The 18,394-nt window shown below is 51.9% G+C and overlaps 1 protein-coding gene across 1 annotated transcript; it reads right to left on the minus strand.

Moving 5' to 3' along the window:
- Positions 1-5,062: 5,062 nt before the first annotated feature.
- LOC106890344 (gonadotropin-releasing hormone II receptor-like) lies at positions 5,063-10,245 on the minus strand. Its single transcript, XM_014946100.1, has 4 exons — positions 10,000-10,245; positions 8,235-8,744; positions 7,485-7,686; positions 5,063-7,099 (listed from the first exon to the last, which is right to left on the minus strand). The coding sequence occupies exons 2-4, from the start codon at positions 8,739-8,741 to the stop codon at positions 6,690-6,692; spliced, it is 1,119 nt and encodes a 372-aa protein (XP_014801586.1). The 5' UTR covers positions 8,742-8,744; positions 10,000-10,245; the 3' UTR covers positions 5,063-6,689.
- Positions 10,246-18,394: the final 8,149 nt, after the last annotated feature.

The following is an 18,394-nucleotide window of genomic DNA, read 5'->3' on the forward strand; positions in this document are numbered from 1 at the left end:
TGGTTTCTAGTATGTTCTCCCCCATCCCCTACAAAACATCTGCAAGGTTTTTGTTCTCAGCCATGAGCATCAATACTGAATAAGGATTATTCCTATCAAACTCCCTTCCACTTGTATTTTTTGCACTAAAAGGAGAGAGGGTGAAGGGTTCCACTTACGCTGCCACCGGACAGGATTTTGGGGGTTGGGGCTGCCTGGGGTTGGGGATCTGGTTCGACATTTTAGCTTCTATTGAGTTGTTTTCAGCCTCCCTCCCTTAATGAACAAATAGACTAATGAGCAGTAATGCACCACCGTTTTCCTGAAACACTGGTTTGAAATGGAGTAAAACCGCAGCCGAACGGGTAGGGTTGTGTTTTATGTCTGTGAATATTTGTAGCACAGTTAATTTCATACAGATGTCACTGTGGCCTCCACGTGACAACTTGTGCTCAGTACTGTGTATTTGTAAAATAGACTGTCCACATTGAATTCTCACAAAGAATTGAGTTTTCTGTGGTCAGAATTACGGCAGTTATAAGCCGTTACAAGCACCCATATAAGCACCCTCTGCAAAGTGCTTTGGATTTAATGCTGGGGCCTAAAACCTCTGTATCTCTCATATTCAGCTTTTCTAATCTTGAAGAAGGGCATTTTGGGGGGTTTGGTTGAAAACACACATATAGGTAAGTGCAAGCCAGTCGTGCAACATCAACAGGGCAACACTCTCCCCCTCCTGGCCAAGTCTTTCGCGTTTGCTGTTGGTACCAAACAACCTAAAACCACCTGAAACTAAAAAGAGCAAAGGGATGCCCTCTGATTAGTGACTGGGCATGGGATAAACCTCAGGAAGAGACCAGGGAATTCTAGGAAAAGTCTGGATTTTAGCAGTAGACTTGATAAACACAAGTTTTCATCGCACAGTGAACCCTAAGCACACACATAAAAAATCTCATCACATATTTCCTGCAAATGAGTCTATGATCACTACATTACTCATTAAACATTTCAAAGAAAACCTCTTCTTTCTCTGATGTTGCTCTGATACCTAATTGCCAGAAATAATGATCTGGTAATCAGGTTTTCTAACTCAAAGCTGAGAATAAGTTAATTTACAGCAACCCCTCTTCTTGGTGGATGGAGCTAGAAGCATTTATTCCAGTTAATTCTGCTGCCAGAACAAATTTATTTATTCACCATACAGCTTGCAAAACAAGAACATTATAATCCAATTCCCCATTGCCTTTTACAGTCCATTAATAACGCTCACTGTTGAAGCACATTGCCTTGCCTCAGCCCAAGAAACGCACGCGCTAATTATAGCGTTGATTTGCAATTAAAATATACATAAACTAACAATTTATGGCACAACAAATTTGACTACTTTATAGCAGTTTACTCTTTGATATTCCAATGCAGGAACCTGGGGGGTTGAGACGTGCATGGGCTTCCTGGGAATATTTGCCCATTTTTGGTCCACCTCGGTATGTTATATAGATAAAACTGTGCCCTATAGATCACAGAAACATATGGAGTTGGAAGGGACCTCTGGAGATCATCTAGTCCAACCCCCTGCCAAAGCAGGGCCACCCAGAGCAGGTTGCACAGGAACGTGTCCAGGTGGGTTTTGAATGTCTCCAGAGGAGGAGACTCCACCACCTCCCTGAACAGCCTGTTCCAGGGCTCTGCCACCCTCAAAGTAAAGAAGTTCCTCCTCATGTTTTGATGGAACTTCTTACGTTCAAGTTTGTGCCCATTTCCTCTTGTCCTGTCCCTATCCTCCTGACACCCACACTCTAAGTATTTATAGGGGTTGATCAGATCCCCCCTCAGCCTTCTCTTCTCCAGGTTGCGATGAACCAAGTCCCTCAGCCTTTCCTCATAAGAGAGATGCTCTAGATCCCTAATCATCTTTGTAACCCTCTGCTGTACCCTCTCCAGTAGTTCCCTGTCCTTCTTGAACTGGGGAGCCTAGAACTAGTCCCAGTGCTCCAGATGGGGCCCCACCATGGCCCCAGAGCAGAAGGGGAGGATGAACCTCCCTCCACCTGCTGGTCACACTCTTCTTGATGAACCCCAGGATGCCATTGGGCACATGGCTGGCTCATGGGCATCCTGTGTCAGTTTAGGGTAGGAAACGTGCCCCCGGGAAACCTAGAGGTATTTGATGCTGCCTGAAGGGTTGTTGTGTTGTTAAAGGACTTGTAGGTCCCCAAACAAAACATCTTCAGGAAGAGATGGGCGCTGGAGGCCTGTTGGAAGAGGAGGACGGGTAACGCTTGGAAGGTGGATGGTGTCTGCACCTCAGGGAGACGCATGAACCCGAGCATCCATGAGTCAGGTGGAAGGAGCAGATGGAGAGGGCTTTGAGGCTCCCTTCTCAGGGTTTCTTTGCGTAGGGAAGTTTCTGAAGAGTAAGCAAAAGGAATGAAGGCGAAACGGCTGCTCAGCGCCGTCTCCTAAGGTCTGTCTGGGTTTTTATTTGGCTTTAAGCCCTTCAGCTGAGCTCTCTTCCTGAGCTTGGGGCCACAGCATCCCTGCAGGGAGCATGTTCCCGAGCTGATCTTGGGCACCAGGTGCTCCAGGCTACAACCCCAGAGAGGAAAAGGTGTTGTGGGGGCTCTCAGGGCGTGCAGTCCAGCACTGCAATTAAGTCAGCAGGTATCAAAGGAGAAAAAAAATATGGCTTTTTCTGCTTTGAACAGAATAGACCCACACTAAGAGGTGGCTACAGGTGGGGGCTGAATCCCCATGGACATGCCTCAAGTGCTGCACACTCCCAGACCCACAGGGAAGCTGGGCACAGCCTCCTCCGTGCTTCAGCTCCACTTTTTGGGGGCGAGGTAACACCATCCTCAAAGGCAACGGGACAATAAATACATTTAAAGGTGCTCTGATTCTACCTTAACGGGCCAGCAAAATACTTAATATCCTGCTCCCACACTTGTTTTCTGTGCTCCCCGCTGGTTTCAGTGTGTGTTTCCCAACGTGGCGGGGTGCAGTCAGCTGAATTAAATGCGAGTATTGTGCTGAGGAACTCAGGGTATTATGAATTAACCCCAGGTTCCCGTTAACCTCTTGCGTGGCTCTTTGAAACACGCACAGCATTTAAAAAAAAAAAAAAACCACTAATGGGGAATGAATCAGAATTTCCTCCCGAACAAAGGAGCGCTGTGTCTGAAGCAGGGAGCCCAGGGTGAGGTCGAGGAGTTGTAAAATATAGAGCTACCTGTGCTTATTAATATAGTTGTTACGGTACTGAGGGGAATATTGAGGAGCTGTTACCAAGTCAGACAAATCAGACCCTGCAGTGATTGAAAGAAGCCTGGCAGCTGGTGGTACCCAGGAGGAACGGGCAGGTTTTGGCAGAGTGGGAGAATTTTCCTCCCATAAGGGGAGATACTATATATAAATGTAAGTATTTCGTTATCTATCTATACAAGGTAAATATATGGAGAAATCTCAGGAGCCAGCTGAGAGGGGCAGGTGGTGTTGGAGACCAGGGCTTTGAGGCAATGTGGGGGGAGAGGGAACCACTGCAGAATCATAGAACGGTCAGAGTTGGAAGGGACCTTAAAGATCATCAAGTTCAAACCCTCCTGCCATGGGCAGGGACACCTCCCACCAGACCAGGTTGCTCAGAAAGCAGGATCATCCCCGGAGCGGGGAGGAGTGAGACTCTGGGCTCCGGATGAGCAATGTATAAATCTTTTGCTCCCTAAAATATGAATGGATTTGAGAGATGCAGAAAGCAGGATCATCCCTGGAGCGGGGAGGAGAGAGACTCTGGGCTCCGGATGAGCAACGTACAAATCTTTTGCTCTCTAAAATATGAATGGATTTGAGAGATGCAGAATCAGACGTGCTGGGACATTCAAACCAAGCCTGGGCTTTGGTCCACCTCATCCCCCATGGCCAGGAAAACGGCTGCCCCATCTCCCCTGGGGAGGTGCTGCCCGCCTGCTCGCTCCCCCTTCTTGCGTGTGTCGGGCACACAGCTTGGCACCACCTTCTGCTGGTGACATTTTCCTTCTATCGTGAAAGCTGTCGCTATGGGCGCCTTGCCCACACTCCAGGCTTCCCAAAAATGTCAGCCTTGAGCACCGGCAATGGGAGGGAAAGCATCAAGAGGCGGGGAGAAGGAGCAGCACATCCCGAGGGACTGGCTGTCCTTCCCTCAAGGACCAAGGCACGCAGCCCTGCCAGCATCCCAGTTGTCCTGTCTTTGCCTAAAGCCAAACCTCCTCCTGCCCTCTCACCATACCCACGGGGTGTAAAGGTGGTGGGTCCCCTCCCACAAGGGAAAAAGGTTCTTCTTGCCCCCCAGAGAAGGTCTCCTACCGCTGTGCAAGAGGGGACAAGTGGCCTTAAGCGCGCGAGCTACGCTGGACCTGTTCTCTCCCACTCGGCAGAGAGCAGATGAAGAATGTTTTAGAAGATTAAAGACACTTTCCTGCTTATTTGAGGTTTGCCAGAAAACCAACACACCTTCAAGGTCTGCCTCCCATTAGCGATAATCAGTAATATAAACAGACCAAATGAGTGTCTGATGAATAAATTCGCTTCCCCTGCCGTAAGTCATTCCCCATCACCTTACAAGAAACTCTTTTTTTGCATCAGTCAAACCCAGCCAGCCTGGCAGCCTGGAGCCCCGCTCCCGTTAACATTGCGTAATTAACCTCGAGCAGAACGAGCCCAGGAAAGCCAAACAGCGATTACGCATCTCATTGGAGTTTGGATGCTTCCTAAAGGGCTCACACTAATCCCCCACCAGCCGGTCTGGGCCCCTGCAGCTCTAATTGAATTTTTTTCTCCATGGGCAGCATGTTTAGCATGAATGATACTTAGTATGGGGAAAGGCAAGTGCTCGACACCCCTCCACAGCTTGGCATCACCCTGAGCATCGTGGCTTCACGTATCCTCACTGCCCAACCTCAGCCAATCTGCAAGCACCGCTTGTCAGCTCTCCAATTTTAATAGTTTGTCAGCTGAAGCACTGGGAGACCAGTCCAGATCCTTTCTGACCGATGGGGACCCATCCTCTCTTCCAGACAAGGTTGAGAAAGCCCTCTCAGTGCCCAGAGGAGATTTGCTTCCTTGGGGGCAGACAGCTTCCCTAAGCACACAACCACAGCAAGTCAAGAATTGTTTTTAAAACAAAGCTCTTCCATCCTGATAAAGTCCAGATGCTCATTCAAAACTACAGTCACCACAGAAATGTGCAGGGAACAGCCAAGTCCAGAGCTCCTGAGCTGCCCAAAGATTTCACAAAACCAAAAAACAACCCCCCACCTGGCTCAAAACTAAATGTCTCTTCAAAAGCAGAAAACACATTTGATAACAATCGACAGAGAACGAACAAAGACATAATCCGCTATTTCTAATTCCACAGAAGGGAACAACACAGTTGAATAAAGCCACCTCTTCAACCCACACCCGGAGAAGAGGCACCCACCTTCACAAGCAACTTATGGCACATTGATGAAAAAGCAAAAAAATCCATTTTACTCACCACAGCTCAGCCGATCCCCTCCAGCAGCCTGCCTTGCTCTCCCAACACAACCAAGAACCACCAGCACCCACCTGCTACTCATTAATGCTGATGGCCCCCTCCACCCACAGGTGGTTCCCATCACCTTCCTCATTAGGACACCCCAGGCATCACCTGTGGGGTGGCTGCCCCCACCCTGCTTGGGGCAGAGACAAGGTGCTGGTGTTGGGTCAAGCCATTAAGGTAAAGAAAATGTGTATAAACAAGAGAGGGGAAAACAGAGAGGAAAAAACATGTAGTTTGCTCCCATCAGCCTGTGCTGGTGGCTGGGGACAGCCCAGTGTATGGTCTGAGACCTGTCAGCTCCTGCCCTGGAGAGAAGCTGGGGACAGAGACAGTCAAGAGGGACTGGGTTATGTCACCCTCTGGTTACTCCAAATACTCTCTCTCCTGGTCAGTCCTGTGTCTCAGAGAGCTGCTACGTATGGATCTGTTCCAGAACAAGGCAGCAGGGGCTGTGTCCAAAAGGGAGAAGAAACCCTGTTCCATCACATCCCAACACACTGAGGTTCTTCATACCCCTCTTGCCCAAGCCCCTCCATCCCCACAGCACCTTCTCCCTCCCCGCCGTGGAGACACCCCGAAGGGATTAATGCCCCTGCATTAGTCATTCCCCAAAGATTTACATCCTTCCCAGGGCTTCACACACAGCTGTGGAAGAACCAGGAAGGGTCTTAGCTGGGAAAGGCAACATTTCCAGAAAGCCCTTCCTACAGCAGGTGGAGAAAATGGAGTAAAGGCCTGTGATGGCACCTTTGCAGCCTCTCAGGGTGACACCACGTAGCGCTGTGCATCTGTGCAGCTCCACACTCCAGCTTAAGTGCAAAGGGCACTTACAGATTGGCCACCTTGGGAGACGTGTCTCCTCCCAGGGGTCAATGCTGGAAGAGTGGCAGATGCTTGACCCCAGAATCCTAGGGTACAAAAGGGATGGTTTTCTAGCTGTCACGGGGCTGCCAGAATACGGAAGAATGACCATAAATACCCCCAAATGTTTTTCACCCTGAGTACAGGCAGGAGGCACATTCCCAGTTTCTGGCCAGAGACCCTCACCCACTAAAGTTGGGTGGCAAACCTCCTTATGACAGTCTCCAGAATGATCCTATGGGACAAAGCACCCCCAGAGCTGTTCCTCCCATCTCCTTGTGGGTACATCTCTTCAGCAGACTGTGTTGACAGTTGTCCCATTGGAGCCCCCTGATGCCACCCCACCAGTTACAGCACCATCCTTGATGTTCTTCTCCGAGACTGAGATGGGTTTGTGTCTCTCGTGCCTGGTAATGGCTGTTTCAATGCCCCTGAGACACAACTGCACGTCCTCCCGAAAGGAGGGGGTGTACAGTCCATAAATGACAGGGTCGGTGCAGGTGTGCAGCAAGCCAAAGAGAAAGAAGCTGTGGTTGACATACTCCGGCATCTTCTGGATCATGGCTGGCTGGAACCAGTACCACAAGCCTAGGAGGTAGTATGGGGTCCAGCAGATGATGAAGGTGGCAACAATCACTATGGTCATCTTGAGAGTCTTCATGCGTGCCTTCGAGATGTGGTCGTTTTGATTTCTTATCAAACCTGCCAGGGAGAGCCAAAATAATAGCTGGAGATGGGAGAAAACCAGGAGAAACAACCATCCATGACTGTGCTTCTGCCAGAGAGGGAAGACCTGCTCATGATCTGGTCCATGGCCCACAAGAAGCAGAAGGATAGCTGGAGATGGGAGAAAGCCAGGAGAACATAACCATCCATGACTCTGCTTCTGCCAGAGAGGGGAGACCTGCTCATGATCTGGTCCATGGCCCACAAGAAGCAGAAGACAGCAAGGAGCGGGGGGTCAAGAAATTTGAATAAAGCCTCTTAGTTGGGTTACCCTTCAAAGTGTGCTGGGACAGACCCCACAACCCTCCAGGCTGGAGCAGGTTTGGTCATGGTGGACACAAAAGGGCTGGGACTTGCTTACCTTTGTTGATCTTTAGCTGCTTACTGATCTCCCAAATGATGCGGATGTAGCAAACAATCATGACACTCAGGGGGGTGATGTAGAGGGTGGTGAAGGTGAACATGTTGTAGACAGTTTCCTCCCAGTGCGCTCGGAAGCTCCCATGAGTAACGCACTGGGTGAAGTTCCCTCCTGGGACTGTGTGAAGGTGGAAAAGGAAAAGCTGAAATGGAGAACCAAATAATAACTCAGGGAGGCTTTGGAACAGGCCACCACGTCCTGCAGATGCTCCTGGCTGTGCATGGAGGGCACCTCCCTGCCACTGCTGGACTGGGAAAGGGGCTCTGGGCACCTAACTCATAGCTATGGCCAGGGTGGAAGGGATCTGATGGCTGTGAAATCCCATCTGCTGGCTATGCTGAACGTTGGTTTGGTGGGGAACTGCTCAGGTTCCTCTTGGTCTGCTCCAACATGTTTTGCGGTGGTGCAGTGATGCATTTTTAGGAGAAGATAACAACGCACATGAAGAATAAAAAATAGCAGACACCATTTTTTCCCAGCCCTCAGCATAACACCCTAATGGTGTAGCAACGAGCGGGTGCTATAAGGAGGGTGCAAAGCAACGCTGAGCACCCAACACGGGAAAGCCAGTTTGGTGGTGGTGGAGTTTGTGGACTGAGATGGACTTGCTGGCACTGCTGGGATGGGGAAGCCCTTCTCCAAAACCACCCCGGCCTGGGGAAACCACATGGGGAGGCCACCAAACCCTACCTGGGGTGAAGCCAGGAGCACGCTGCTGGCCCAGGCGGCACAGAGCAGCAGCCCGTTGCGGCGGCGAGCGCGGGAGAAGGGATGGAGGACGGCGGCGTGCCGGTCCAGGCTGATGACCACCAGCACCAGGGCGGCCGCGTACATGGCGAAGAGCTTGAGGAAGTTGAGGAGCTTGCAGGAGATGTCCCCTCCATACCACTGCACCGTCACGTTCCAGGCCGCGTCCAGGGGCATCACCGCCACCGTCACCAGCAGGTCGGCCAGCGCCAGGCTGAGGATGAGCGGCCTCACGTGGGATTTCCTCCTCTTCCTCAGCAGGCTGCCCAGCACCGCCGCGTTGCTGCCCGCCGCCAGCAAGAAGAAGATGGCCGTGACGACCACGCGGACCCTCGCCGCCTGCGTGAAGCGGGGCTCGACCCAGTGCTCAGGGCAGCCAGAGGCCGAGATGTTGGTGTCCTCCTCCGCGACGGGGCGGTGGGGAGATGCGGGGAGCTGCTCGTCACTCATCCCCTGCCGAAATGCAAGCGGCAAAGTGAACCCCCTCTGAGGGGCTGGGTAGTGTCCTGCAGCTCCAATATAGGGAGAAATGGGGGTGTGGTGGGATCTGCACTGGAGACACCAGCAGCAACCTGTCTGTCCCCTCTGTGTTGCCTGTTTTGCCAAACCATCACACCTCCCGGTCGCGGTGACGCTGCCCAGCTGCCCTCTTTGGCTAACCCCTCCCGTAGCTATAGCGATTGCTCACCCAGACATATATATTTTTAGCTCTTTGCAAAGGCAGTTGAGCATCTGGGAAGCGGGAGCGGTGGCCAGGACCACGGGACAAGCCACTGCCCGCCAGTGCCCCCGGTCGGGAATGAGTCACGGCGGAGCCAGCTGAGCCTGTGCCGGGGCAGCCCTGCTGGGTTCAAGGACTTGACCTTCCAAAGGGGCTTTGCAAACAGGGTCCAGCTTTTTGGAAACCCCATGGCCCTTCCCATCAGTGTGTTGAACCTAAATGGTCCTCCTCCATCTCCAGCACTGGATCCACAGTCGTGGGTGGAAAAACCTGGGGGTGGCCAGGAGGGGAGAAGGGGGATCCCACGCTGTCTGGGGACTGACAGCAGCTCTCGGGAGAGGATTGTGGTGGCATTTAGGAGCCTGGATCATCCCAGGACCTGGGTAGCACCAGCTCAACACCTCTGTCCCTTTGGGAGGTGAAGCAGGAGGAGGTGGTGAAGGTAGAAAAACACCCACATGGGGGGTTTCTAGGGGGTGATGAGCAGCGTTGTGGTCCCCCACGGTTTGATTTAATTGCCCTTTTTGCCTGAGCACAATCAACTTGGGGATAACTTACATTTCAAGGGCAAATGCTTCCAGCTCTCGGGGACACTGCCGACAGCCCCAGGTGCAGGTCAGGTATGTCCCTTATCCTTTCAAGCCCCTTCTGCTTTGCAGGTACCAAAATAAAACATTTCCCCACCTTTGCACAAATAACACAAGCAGCAGAGATCAAACCTGTCTCCCCAGCTCTGCTGGAGGGGCTGGAGGTGCCCGACACCTCACAGCAAACAGCCCCCCTCCAGCCCCACCACCCGCACCCCCAGCCTCTGAGAGCGACCCCCTTTGTTCCTTCACCCCCCTCCCTCCCCAAAAACCAACCCAAGCAGCAAGCATCGAAAAGAAGAGAGTGGTTTAAAAGTCCCGAGCTGCTTGCTGGCTGTCTGGGAGAAACAAGAAGAACCCACATGGAGGTCTGGATTTGTCCCATCTGACAGGAACATACCTGGTGTACGCATGCCCTGATGCCAAGAAAAGATGCTCCTTGTTTTGCCCCCCGGGGGTCTCCCACCTCCACAGCGCCGAGTCAGGATGCTCCAGCGTGTCTTTGCATCACATCCTGGTGAGAAATCCCTTGAAGTAGAAAAAATTCCCTTTTGCCAGCGGCCGAGCCAGGAGCTACGGTGTTAGCACAGGCGTCTGGAGGCATCTGGAGATGGTTCTGCTGATGTGGACATCCCCTGCACCGGCAAAGCAGGAGCAGGGCAGGTGGAGGTGGGCACTCACGGGCAGCCCAGCTCAGGCATCTGCCCGTGTTTCACCCCCAGGAGGGGGCTGGCACCCCTGCCCTTGCGGGCTTAACGAGCTGCCCGATTTCAGGCTTAATGAGCAGGCGGCGGGGGATGATGACAAAGCCGCCGTACCGCAAGAAACGGCCAAAATTCAAGATGCTGTGGCCAAATGTGGCCCCATCAGGGAGAAGTGCCAACCATCCCTGCATCAGTTTTCTATAAATACAGGAAAATGAGTTAATTATCCCTGGAGTTAGTGATGAGCATCCCGTTGCTCAGACAACCGGGAGACTTCGCAGCACACACAGACACACACACACACCCCCCCCAGCGATGCTCCTGGACCACTCAGGTCCATGGGAGCATCACAGATGAGCACAGGTACGTGCCTGGACTGAAAATGCTGCAAGGAGGTAATTAATAAGGAGAAACTTGGGTCATTTTGCCATTTTAATGAATACATATTTTTTTTTCCTGCGCTCTATCAGTTCTCACCTTATTCTTTTTTGCATTTCTTTCAGCATAATGCGGTGAGAGCTCGACGGGCAGCGTGAGACCCTTGGGGGGACAAAGAGCTCAAAAAGGCTTAAAAAATGGGCTGTGTGATGCAAGGGCAGGGAGGGAAACTGAGGACACCCTGCTCCTCCGGCCAGCACAAGTAGAAGAGCTGTGGGGATGACCGAGGGCCAGCCCCAAGTCCCCATGGGGTCAGCGCTGGCAAACACAACCCCCAGGGCATGGCAGGGACTTTAATTACATGCAAACAGACCTTCGTGTCTCCCAGTCTATTAAATTAAGAAGTACACAGTGTACAGGGTGACCGCAGGTCCCAGCCTGACGGCAGTGGCTCTGCCTTGTTCCCTGAGAGGAAAAGGTTCCTTTTCTGGGATGGAAGATTTTTCCGTTGTTAAACCTATTCCCACTTATTTTTTGGGGAGGAAATGCCTGAGGTCGAAGCGGGGGTTGGACCATCTCTGAGGCTGTTCCGCTTGTAGGAATGCTCCTGGGAACAGCAAAAAAAAAAAAAAAGGAGGACTTTTTCCCCTTTGTGGGTTTAAGAGTCAAATTGTGCGGCAGAGAGACCAGCTCCTGAGACTCAGGAGATGCTGCAGATGCTGGACCACCCCAACCCTTGGGGCATCACTGGCCATTGGAGTCCCCCCAAACCCTCCATCACATCTGCATTGAACCACCCAAAGGGACCAGGCTGGGAAGAACTCTCTGCTCAGAGCCATGGAGGGAAAATTATGCATCCAAAATGTTTGATGTCCAAGGGGAAGGAGGAAAACAGACCCACTCCCAGCATTGCCAGTGGGCAACGAGCACCAGCCACCTCTGCCACGCAGAAGGGGACCATCACCATCACCTCCGTGCCTGGCAGGGGCATTGCCCACTGGTGCCACAGGAAAAAGAGTGGTCCCTGGGGGGTGAAAAAAGCACAGAAACCACAAAGAAGTTGGGTGGAAACTCATTTATCGCCTCCTCCTTGCATTAACCTCCTGCTTAAACCCGAGATTAATTCGGCCCCACATACTCATCCTTATTTTCCCTTTCGTTTAGCTGTTTGCACCTGCACGAAAGCAATTAAATAGCGAGTCAGGAATGTATTCCCTGTTTGTCCTCCTTCCCGGCTGGCTGCCTTTTTGTCTAGAAATGTCCTCTCCATCCCCGACTGTATGATGCAAGAGAGGGACAGGATATTTCTTAGGAACTGTAAGTCTTGCTAATGCCACAACAAAGCCTTTGGTCCCTCTTCAGAGAGGATTTTTTTAGCATGCCATCACGCAGAAATGTCCTGGGCATGCATTAGCAATAAGTCTTCTTTTAAGGGTGGGGTCCCTTATTAAAATGACTATTTTTCTCCGGCGTTTGCACAGTAACCCCCTTGTGTTTTCTATTTTCTTTTTTTTTTTTTCTTTTTTTTTTTTTTTTCGCTTGTCTCCTCAAAGGTCAGCCTGGATGTTGTCTGCTCAGCAGCCTTCAGCTGAATCTCTGAGCGCTGGTTTAACAATCAGAGTTTTTTGGTCCCCAGGATTAGGAAACAGGGCTGGCAGGCAGGGCTTGTTTCCATACACCCCGGCTCCGCTCTTTCCGAAATCCCCTCCTTTTGGGATGCTGCCCCGGTACATCCCTGGAGCTGCAGCTCAACGCTTGGTCACAGGGAGCCAGAGCATCTCCAAGCTCCCTAAAACGGGCTTTTTCCTCCCCAAATCCATATGGATCACCCCAGGATGCTGGAGGAAACAAATAGAAAGCCACATCAGGTAGCACAGCCCCAGTGGCAATTTTTGGCACGAGCTGACCTTGAGCAGGAACAGGAGCACTGTGTTTTTCCATCGGACATCCCGTATAAATGGGGATCTCATGCAGGGAAAGCAGCACGGGATACAATTTCCATTAACCTCGTGCTGCTGTTTATCCTAATAAATCACTGCCGCCGCCTTGGCTTCACAAAAGAGAGGAAAAATTTGTCTTTTCACCTCTGAGAGGAACTCCTGCTGCTGGGCATTACAGGGCGGGTAACGATGGCTCTTCTTCTTGGAGCAGAGCCATCCCAAAGCAGCACCCACCCACCACTTGCACCCTCGCCCCCAGCACCATCACCCCAGGCAGGTGTTTCTGCCGGGCTGACTGTCCAAAAATTCCCCTTTGCTCAGAAAAACCTCAGTATTTCAGAGTTTTTAATGCTGATTATTTTTTTTTCTCTCCCCCCTCCAGTTCTTCTTCTCCTCCAAACCTTGAATTGTCTCAGGAGCAGCTCATCCAAGGAAATTTTTGTCTCATACTGGACTCGAAACAGAAAGTCTAGTCAGGGACATCTGACATGCAGTGTTTTTGTGAGTAAATACCAGCGTCCATGAAGTCATTTCCCGGGGTTAGAAATGAGCTCACCTCTGGAACGGCTTCTCTTCTTACCCAAAGTTCACAAGGCAAGCGGTTGTGAAGCTCCCAGTTTTCACCCTTCTCATTAAAAACCAGCACCCACCGCGGTGCTGCCTCCGGCTCTGTGCTGCAGAGCTGACCTTGGGCATCAGCCGTCAGCGGGAATCACCCGAAATTCCCCCAAATCTTTGAGCAAAAGGCAGAGGACCGAAGCTCAGCGCTCACCGGGGAGAAACCAGCACCTCATTCTGCCTGCTCACCCGGCCGAGCCTGCCAAGAGGGACGATAATTGCTCTCCCTGGTGGGGGATAATCTGGGTCATCTCAGCCCACCTCCTAAAAGTCCTTGTTTAAAGTAAAGGGAGGGAACTCTCCTGCCCACCGGGCTCAATATTTTGGCAAACTGTGTCTTTGTATTGTTTCTCGATGAAATAACGCTCTGTTTCTGATTTGGCTTTGTAATATCGGAGCCTCACTGGAGCCCTCACCAGTAAAAGCCCTTCTCCAGGGGTTGTTGGGCCATCAGACAACTGAGAAAACGTGCACCCAGTGCTCAAACCTGCTGCGTTTTCCATCTTTTCATACCCTGACTGATGCTCCTGGTGTTGCTGAGCCCAGCACATCATCTCCAAGTCACCCACCCAGCCAGGATGGGTAAAAGGACAAGGACCCCACTGGCAGGGGAGCCCAGATGTCCAGAGCATCATTCCCAAAGGTTCCCCAAATTTACATCTTCCCATGTGGAGCAGCAGCTCTTGGGATCTTTCCTCCATCTTTCACCAGAATGGCTGGACCAGAGCAAAATTCCCTTTCCCTGTCTCTAAACTAGACAAGAGAGAAGGGTGAATTTATCACCCTAGACCAAACCCTGAGGTCAAGGTCAAGAAAACATGGTGGGCTTTGGTGCCAAGCCCCATCTCCTCACCACCAAGTGATAAAACCTGGATGCGTGCGTCGCTGCTCCACTCGTGGTGCATCTTTCCCCCAGCAGCTTTGCTCCCTTTCCCAGCCTGGAAACCCCAGCCCAGGGAATTTATTTAGGAAGTCTCCCTCAGCATCCCTGTCCCCTGGTGCTCCTGTCCTCAATAAACCAGGAAAATCACCCACGGGGTCGATGGAGGGGCCATGGGTCCCCTTCAGCTCCGGCAGGCACTGACCCAGCCAGGGCTTTCAGTGCCCTAACTGGGTATTTTTCTTAAACTGGAAGAAATTATGAAATGCCGATGTTTTTATTGTGACTAATCCATGGAAGCGAAGAATTTTGCCCTTATTTTTGGATGGGTTTTAGTTGTTCTCCTTGTCTTTGCCTTCCGTGCCCTCTTTTATCCTCTGCTTTTTTCTTTTTCACTCCCTGTGGGACCTGCCCAGCGCGTTGCTCCAAACATCAAATATCCTCCTCTCTCTGTGCTTCCAAATGGGATTGTGTGCCCCAAGGCCATGTTTCAGTGCTCCCTTTGGATGCTCCTTCCCAAACATGGGCCAGATTTGATGGCTGGCTTCCTCCCATTTGCTGTGGGAAAGACGAGATGTGGGGAGAGCTGCAGGACCTTTGGCAGAGCTACCCAGGGATTGCAGGAGAGAGAAGCAGGGAAAACCTCCCCCAACACCTCTTTCCCCCGTGTTTCATATCTCCAAGCAGTTATAAAGGCTTAAAACCACCCTTGGGTGAGCTTTATGTGGGGACACAACCAATTTTAGGGAAGAATCAGGGGAGAGATGCCATTAAAACTGAATTAAATGAACGAGAGGAATATAATTTCTACTTCCCCACCCTGATTTTACCCTCCTGCAAGAAACTTGCTCCGAGACAAGCCCTGGGACTGCAGGACCCTGTTGTCCCTTGGGATAAGCATTGGTGCTGACATCTCCCCCCAGCTGGATTTGGTGTCCCAGGGAAGCATTTCTAGGAAGCAGCTTGATCCGATGCTGGGAGGGTCTCTCCTGGGAAGAGCTTATCTCCTGTGCTGCCTTCCCAGCCCGTTCCCAGGAGTTTTCACCTCAGCCCATCCAAGGTGCTTGCACCAGGATGTGGCCAGCTCTTCCCTTGGGCAGTGCTTGGCCACCACCAAACTTCTCTGCCCGAGCTGCCCGTAAACACACATTTACCCCCTGGCAAAAGCTGGTGCAGCCACAACTGGTCCAAGGAGAATCCCAGAACCACCAAGGAGAATTAGCTGGGCAGAAACCAGCTTTTCTGAGCATACCTTTGGCACAATGTGGGAGGTGGTGAGATATTTCACAGCTCTGCTCAACCCCATGAGCAGAGGCAGCAGGAAGGGGAGACATTTCCATGCTCTCTTCCACCAGCAAACTCTTTTGGAGCTGATAGGCTCCAATCAGCCCTGATCACCCCAGCCCAGGCTCAACTCCCCCTTGCTCTAATTAACTGGAAATAAATTCACCTGAAATAAAATCAACAAGGAGCACCTGCCACCCACCCAGCTCCATCCCTTGCCCGTTTTCTGCCCAGCCCAAGCAACGAGGCTCACCCGCACGCTAAAAAGCAACTTTTAGCCCGATGCTCCAGTTTTGTTGCCAACACCAGAGACCTCTGGTCGGGCTTTCACAGCCTACGTGCTGCTGGTGCACACCAGCCAGGAATGCCTGCAGAGCAGGAGGGACACAAACCACAGCGGGCCAGAAGACCCAAGCCCTCCCCAGCACACTGGCAGAACATGCAGGATTTTGCTATTTTTTAAATTTTTTTTAATTTTTTTTTCGGAAAAACCAGCCAGGGCTTTGCTGGTGTAAATCAGGTGCAAACCTGTCCACCTTGACATGGTTTATAGCAAGAACTAATTGAGGAGGAAAAGGCACAGATGAGACCAGGGACTGTCACCCCATGGGTGGGAGGCTGCCCTCCCTGCCAGAACGGGTGCACAGCCCAGAGCACGTCCCAGCCCAAGGCTAATGCCCGTAAATTAGAGCAATAAATTAAGTATTTCTTCAGGAGCAATTAATTGCCCAAAGCAACATGTGCTTTGACACAGGACGGTCTTTGTCCACCGGAGCTTGTCCAGAGCTAAAGCAAACAGCCGGCGGGCTGTGGGTTGGGAGCTCTGCTCCTGCTCTTCCTCCGTGGTTTAAATGTCCCCGTTGAGGTGCTGCCCTGGATCAGACCTCACCGTGTTCCCATCACCCCCGTTCGCATCCTGCGACGGTGTTTCCATCACCCACCTGAGGTTGTGCAATAACTCAGGCCCTGCTGCTCGCCCGCATCTGCCGGCAGATGTTCCTGGCAAAGATTGATGCGGTACCGTGATGCTGCCCTGGAGGTATTGCAGGGAGAGGCTGGGACGTGCATTTCTCCTGGAGGGCTCAAAAATAACAGCCTTTTCCATCTCGCAGGGAGTTTTTAAGTGAGACAGAATGCTTATCTTAATTTCCCCAGCTCAGCAATATAATTAAAAAGGGATTTGCTATTGAGACGCTTCTGGTACTCTCGTAGCATCTCCCGTCTCTGCTCTTCTGAGCTGTGCTGGGGAAGGAGAGATGGTAGTGATGGACACGGCATCCAGGAGGGAAATGCCAGCAGGATCCTTCGGTGGTCCAGGATATGGCAGGGACCAGCAAACCCCTCTCCAGGCGCCGTGGGTCTGGGGGCAGGGCTGCACGCACCCAGCAGGGATGCACTTAACACTCCCTGGGCACTCAGATAACAGCTGTGCCCTGCAAAAGCCCTAGGAAAAGCCCTTTTCCTTGACAGATGGGATGACAGAGCGGGGGACACCCCCGGTTTTACACGCCAGGGGGGCCAATCCTGTTGTGCCTGTGCCAGCAGGCAGCTGGGGACTCACCCCGTGCCCTCACCCCACAAGGAGCACAGTCACAGCTGCTTGCCTCCCACTTTCACCCCTCCAAAAGGCATCCCAGACCTAAAATCAGTCTTTCCCTGGCTCCTGGCGTTCACGGCGTGCCCCCCTCTGCGGTGCTTTTTGTGTCTGCTCCATAAATGATGGACGTGGAGCTGAGCCGCGGTGGAGGCTTTAGCTCCCAAGCAAATCCTTCCAGGGGGAAAAGATCCGCTCGCTCCTTTTCTCCCAGCCACAGCCTGTAAATCCTCAGCCCCACAATCAAAACAAACTCCAGTAGTTCATTTTTTGGGCTCTTTTCCAAAGCTTTTAGGCAGCTGGAGTGTAATTTTTGTGCTGATGAAGCGGTGGAGGAGGGCTTAAGTGAAACAATATTGCGGTGGCCGCGAGGTTTGCTGGTGGTTGAGAGCTCAGAGCGAACCCTGGGGACCCACCACATCTCCAAGTTCTCCTGCAAACCATGGAAATCGTCGGGCCGGCTCCTGGGATAAAAAAAAAAAACAGGATTTAAAAAACAACATCAGCCACCCCTGGAGCATGGCTGGAGAAGAGCCGGGAGCCAAGTGCTTAATGAAATCCCAGCTCCTAGCTCGCCCTCCTAAACCAAGCAAACTTCCCCAAAGTGTTTGGGATGGAACAAAGTCATCAATCAGTTATTTTAACTCCCATCTCCGTAAACAGGAGAGAGACCAGAAGCACGCAGCAGGGGAAAATAACCGTCAGCTCCCTTCGGTGGAGAGAAGAGGGTGCGGGGAGGGAGGACGGGAGCAGCCGGCGCGGACCTGAGCACGGCCTCGGCCCCAAAGGGTGTTTCATGGATCCCACAGAGTATTTCATGGATCCCACAGAGTATTTTGTGGATCCCACAGAGCATTTCATGGATCCCACAGAGTATTTCGTGGATCCCACAGAGCATTTCACTGTCCTCACAGCCTGGAAATCCCACACGCAGCCCTAAGAGCAGACCCACCATCCACACCCCTCTCCTGGGGCAGTGCAGTTGGCTTTTGGTGATGGTCACCCTGCTGATGCCGTGTTGGGAGGTAGGAATAACTGGGATGAGCAGCAGTAGCCTGTTTCCCCTTGCATTTATTAGAGGGACACGAGAAGAGTGATGGAGACAACCATGGAGAAGCGTGGAGAGGGAGATGCTCTTGCACCATCAGTTATCACTGCCCTGTCCTTGGCGCTGGCTGGGGGGGAGCATTAAGCACAGCAGCATTTGCATAAATATATTATGGCCATGTAATTACACATCGGTGATGAAATTATGGAAAAATCCCATGAGAGCCAGGCAGGGCCCCTGGGGGTTAATCCAGGAGGTGAATCTGTGCATCTGTGGGGCTGTGGCTCTGCCCCACTGATGCTTTGGTTGGGAAACACCAGCCTTGGACACCTGAACCCGCAGCCAGAGA

The sequence above is a fragment of the Calidris pugnax genome, unplaced genomic scaffold, assembly GCF_001431845.1.
Source record: "Calidris pugnax isolate Ruff unplaced genomic scaffold, ASM143184v1 scaffold134, whole genome shotgun sequence".
Lineage (NCBI taxonomy): Eukaryota > Metazoa > Chordata > Aves > Charadriiformes > Scolopacidae > Calidris > Calidris pugnax.

Coding starts and splice junctions, on each gene's coding strand:
- LOC106890344 (XM_014946100.1), bottom strand. CDS start 8,741: ATGAGTGACGAGCAGCTCCCCGCATCTCCCCACCGCCCCGTCGCGGAG. Junction 7,687..8,234: donor TGCTCCTGGCTTCACCCCAG/GTAGGGTTTGGT, acceptor TCTCCATTTCAG/CTTTTCCTTTTCCACCTTCA. Junction 7,100..7,484: donor GCAGCTAAAGATCAACAAAG/GTAAGCAAGTCC, acceptor TCTCCCTGGCAG/GTTTGATAAGAAATCAAAAC.